The sequence below is a fragment of the Colletotrichum navitas genome (genome assembly GCF_030913465.1).
Source record: "Colletotrichum navitas strain CBS 125086 chromosome Unknown LY79scaffold_369, whole genome shotgun sequence".
NCBI classification, from domain to species: domain Eukaryota; kingdom Fungi; phylum Ascomycota; class Sordariomycetes; order Glomerellales; family Glomerellaceae; genus Colletotrichum; species Colletotrichum navitas.
Genome location: NW_026850915.1, coordinates 1 through 4,361, shown reverse-complemented (window position 1 = coordinate 4,361; position 4,361 = coordinate 1). Strand labels below are relative to the sequence as shown.

General features: G+C 41.9%; 3 protein-coding genes across 3 annotated transcripts; 2 read left to right on the top strand and 1 right to left on the bottom strand.

The window, feature by feature from the left end:
- Nucleotides 1–548: 548 nt before the first annotated feature.
- Nucleotides 549–737, top strand: LY79DRAFT_531607 (uncharacterized protein; the record flags this gene model as incomplete). The annotated part of the gene is made up of 1 exon (XM_060556262.1): nucleotides 549–737. A coding segment is annotated over one exon (189 nt), but the record flags the coding sequence as incomplete, so codon positions are not given.
- A 1,442-nt stretch (nucleotides 738–2,179) lies between these two features.
- On the top strand, nucleotides 2,180–2,502 carry LY79DRAFT_531610 (uncharacterized protein; the record flags this gene model as incomplete). Its single annotated transcript, XM_060556263.1, has 2 exons — nucleotides 2,180–2,332; nucleotides 2,437–2,502. The coding sequence occupies 2 exons, from the start codon at nucleotides 2,180–2,182 to the stop codon at nucleotides 2,500–2,502; spliced, it is 219 nt and encodes a 72-aa protein (XP_060406621.1).
- A 1,071-nt stretch (nucleotides 2,503–3,573) lies between these two features.
- LY79DRAFT_688608 (uncharacterized protein) lies at nucleotides 3,574–3,972 on the bottom strand (the record flags this gene model as incomplete). Its single annotated transcript, XM_060564699.1, has 1 exon — nucleotides 3,574–3,972. Exon 1 carries the CDS (start codon nucleotides 3,877–3,879, stop codon nucleotides 3,574–3,576), a length of 306 nt encoding a protein of 101 aa, XP_060406620.1. The 5' UTR covers nucleotides 3,880–3,972.
- Between the last annotated feature and the right edge of the window lie 389 nt (nucleotides 3,973–4,361).

Genomic DNA, 4,361 nt, shown 5'->3' with positions numbered 1-4,361 from the left:
TATTTTTAATTATTTAGTTTTTTTTATTATACTCTTAGAGCTAGTTATTAAAGGATTAGAAGTCTAGTTAGTTAAAAATATTTACTTTAAAATTACTATCTAGATTAATATACTCTTATACTTTTTTATTTTTAGTATAGTATTTAAGAGTAATAAACTATTTAGGCTAATTTTACTTTATAATAAGCTTAATAAACTTATTATAGTTAGTTATTTTATTAGTTTTAGAAAATATTACTTTTTAAAGTAGCTAAACTACTTAATAATAAATTAAAAAAAAGAGTTTTTAGAATACTAAGTAATTATAATATTTAAGGGTTTTTTATATAAGAGCTAGGCTTATAACTATAATAAACTATAGTGTCTTAATATATATAAAGAGAAGTAGTTAATTTTCCTAAGTCTAAGTATAAGAGAAAACTTACCTAGAAATACTCTTCCTAATGTAGGTCTTATTAGTTAGAGGCGCCACTCTGTGGTGTCTCTGACTGGAACTAGCCACACGAAGCTGTCCTAGCTTCACAACAGCGTTACTTTCAACCACCTAGTTCCTACTAACAATGCTGACCCAGAGGTGCTGCAGATCAATATCATTGAGACAGAGGAGGACAACGGGGCGTATGCGAACAAGTATTTACTATTCCCGGTGGATGCTAAGGATTACGCAGGGAAGAAGGTTCTTGCTGTACCAAGGTGCTGTCAGAAACGGAAAGGTACACAAGACCGCAGGAGAGTGAACGACTCAGTACGAGAATGGGAAGCGATGAAATCAGAGAGCCAAAACGCCCAGGGTATAATTGAATAGGTTTATCAAAGTGCTATAGATAGTGGGATAAGCTTTCTCTGGCAAGGCCTATAGCTCCCCTGACGATGGCAAGATGACGCTAGATTAGTGAAACTATTAGGGGAGAGGGGAAATATAGTACTGAGCAATTCAAGATAGGTCTAGACCCCTACAATACGGGGCTAAAAGTGGCTGCCTATGTTTACAGTCATTGTATGCCTTCTGCCCTCAGCTTTAGTGACATAGTCTTCCTGGACCACGCCCCCGCATGATACCTAATATCGTCCAGGATCTTAACTTCTCTAATGCGTCTGCCGCGTTGGCCTGCTTTAACGACAACGACGAGAACGGCGCTACGAACTTCCTTGGCTATCCCTTAGGGTTAACTATCAACACTAGGAAATCACAGTTAGGCATTTATGTATAGTAAGACTAAGGAATAGACAGGACATATAAGTAGAAAGTGGAATTCAGTAGGTATTATCAGAGAAAAAACAATGTAGATATAGTTACTGTATTTATTCCTATAAAACAAAAACGAGCAAGAAGGGAGTACTCTATATAACAACGGTTAGCACTTAGATAACTAGGAGGTCTCTCACTGTCTCCTAGCTTTGGCTTTCTCTTATTACATAACAGGGGAAGACATCTTGCAAGCAAATCTATAATGTAGTTGTAGCTAGCTAATCTACTTGCTTGTTTAATCTACTTGCTCATTATACACGTTATTCTACAATTAATATAGTTGTGGCCGGCTGATCCACTTGCTTGTTTGATCTACATACTTATTATACACGTTGTTCTTTAAGTAATATAGTATTGCTCCAGGTTAACTATGTAGTGTAACTAAAACGTTGATTGTCTTGGGTATAATAATGCTATGCAGGATATTACAGCCAAGGGTAAGACAGAGTTATACTGTTGAACTGTGCAGCGTACAGAATAGGTATGTGACAATGTTATGCAAAGTAGTCACAATATAAGCAACCAGTCGTCTACAGAACGGCAGCTACAATGCTGTTCGCAGTGCGTATAGTCATATAACTTCATTTTGGGAGGTCGCGTTAGGCACTGTCAACATATAGTAAAACCATTGTCCTAGTTATTACCATTTGCTTATTAATACCGTTATTAGCACGTTATAGTATATATACCTTAGCTGTAACGTAACCAAGGAAATCGTGGTTTTAAGTTGTCGCCCAGAGCCCTGTATGACATGATTAGTTACGGTCCTATTAATATATTCTAAAAGAAATTCGTAAGCTTATTCTACTTAGAGTATTATAAAAAGCGAAAGATTTCCCGCTCATCATTTACTTTCCTAGATACTATTAACAACATTACAACCTCAACATTCCACATTCTACAAAAAAACGAAAACAAAAGAGAAATAAAATGCATTACAAATTCGCACTCGTCTCTCTCGCTGCCACAGCATTGGCTGTAGCTATTCCTGAGCCCCAAGGCTGTGACCCGAAGGTATCCTGCTGTACTTTCTCGGAGTCGTCCTGCGCAAATCGTCTGGACTCGTGCACAAGGACATGTAATGTAAGTTGACAGATTACTCCACCTATTGAGACAATACATTTCTTCCTTTTTCTTTCCTCTTTCTCTTCCTAAAGTAGGTAACTAACAATTGGTTTCTTTAATAGGGCGTGGCTACGAAAGGCTTTTGTAACGATGTAGGCACTGGTAGTCTGAGTTGCGAGCCTGCTTAGACTGTAGTACTTTTACCTGTGTCTTATCTTGTCCACAATCCCAAATGACTACTTGATACCTTCCCCGCTCTTCATCGACTTGTCCAGTGACCGCGAGACTTGGAGCATGTCAAATGTTACAAGTGGGAGCATACAGTAGGGCATATAAGAGTTCAGGTCTAAAAGCCATATTTCTATGAAATTAAAAATCCAGAAAGTAAGGCTCTATATATAGGGAACTAATCTAAAACACCACGTGTTATAGCACCTGACAAGGCTGTCATAGAGGGTGGAAATCTGGGGCGGATGATAGGTATGGCGCTTGACCGCGGTAAGTGTAGAACAAATGATCTGTAGAAATATGAAGGGAAACAAACAGATGCGAGAGGAGGGCACCAAAACTGTTACCACCATACCGTCGTCATGGCCTGCTGGATCTATCCGTAATCTGGCTTGGTATCGATAACTGAATCCACCTGTGCGACTTTAACCGTGCCCCGCAGAACTGCCACGAAGGGATGGTAGGGATCGATTGTGCAGGGCTGCGGGTTAAGCTCGAAGTACAGGGTCGCAGGGAGAATAGGGCGACATCCAATCACACTCACAAACAGAAAACGTGGTGTCATTTATCCATCCATCTTTTCGCTGAATCGTGTTTGGCCACCACAGCCATGGCGTTGATTGACAGGCAATTTGTGCAGAAGAGGCGAATGGTGCTTGGAGGTTGATAAATGGTCAAGGTCAAAGGTAGGTTTTGGCTAATTATGGTATGGCTGAGTATGGCTATGTACCTAGGTACCTAAGCGTTGAGTATGGGAAGGCAAGGAGATGTTAAATTAATGCTAGCTTTGTGGAGGAGAGGTTGCCGTGGTGTTTAGGCTAGATGACTGAGAAAGCGCCGGCTTTGAAAGAGAATGCACCTGGCAGCGCAAGAGATATTTTGACATGGGTTTAAGACATTGGCAGACATTTAATATGGGTCAGGTTTTGTGACACAATGTTGATTAGAGTCTTCGGATACCACATTTAAGTATCATTCTGACCCTCAAATCTCTTGTTAGGTACCATATCTGCTTATCGTGCGGATCCAATCTAGACGGTGTGGGGCTTGATGGCCTTGAATCCCTTTACATCCTTGACGATTTGCTCGGCAGCGGCCAGCGCGAAGCAACCAGCAGTGAGCGTTGGGTTGCAGACATTCTGCGTCGGAATTACACCGCATCCACCAAGCACAAGATTGTCCTGGCCCCAGACACGGCTGACTGAGTCCACGACGCTATCTTCCTTAGACTTTTCAGTCCGATAGGTGCCGCAAATGTGGAGGGCTGAGCCGGCTGGGAGGTACTTCGGCTCAGCTCCAGAGAGGAAGCCACCGAGGCAGCGGGCGACGTCAACCATGCTATGTAATGAGTTCGTTAAAATTGCGATGTGATAGAAGTCTCACTGGAAACTCACTCAGTAATCATTCTGCGGGAACGGTCGGCATCCCCCTCGTCAATCTTGAAATGTAAAGTGGGCTGGCAGAGGTATTCGCCATTAGTTATTTTAGCAGAACCACAGAAAAGAACTCACCTGAAGCATCCCAAAGCCGTCCCTGATCTCTGTGGAAAATTCAACGCGATTGTCTTTGTTAGGCTTGGTATACCCGAACCATCGGAGATCAACAATCACGCGCTGGTCAACCCCGGCCGGAATCTGACCGTCACCGGAGGCATCACGATGAATTTGGGTGTGCAAAGGGTAGTCCTTGGCGAGAAGAAAGTTGCACTGTGGGTCAGGGTCGTTATAGGGGAAAGGCAGAGGATCTTTGGGAAACTTTTCCGTGTGTTCCTAGTCAAGCTTCTTATCCTTGGCGTCCAATTCACGCGTGTTGTTCTTGA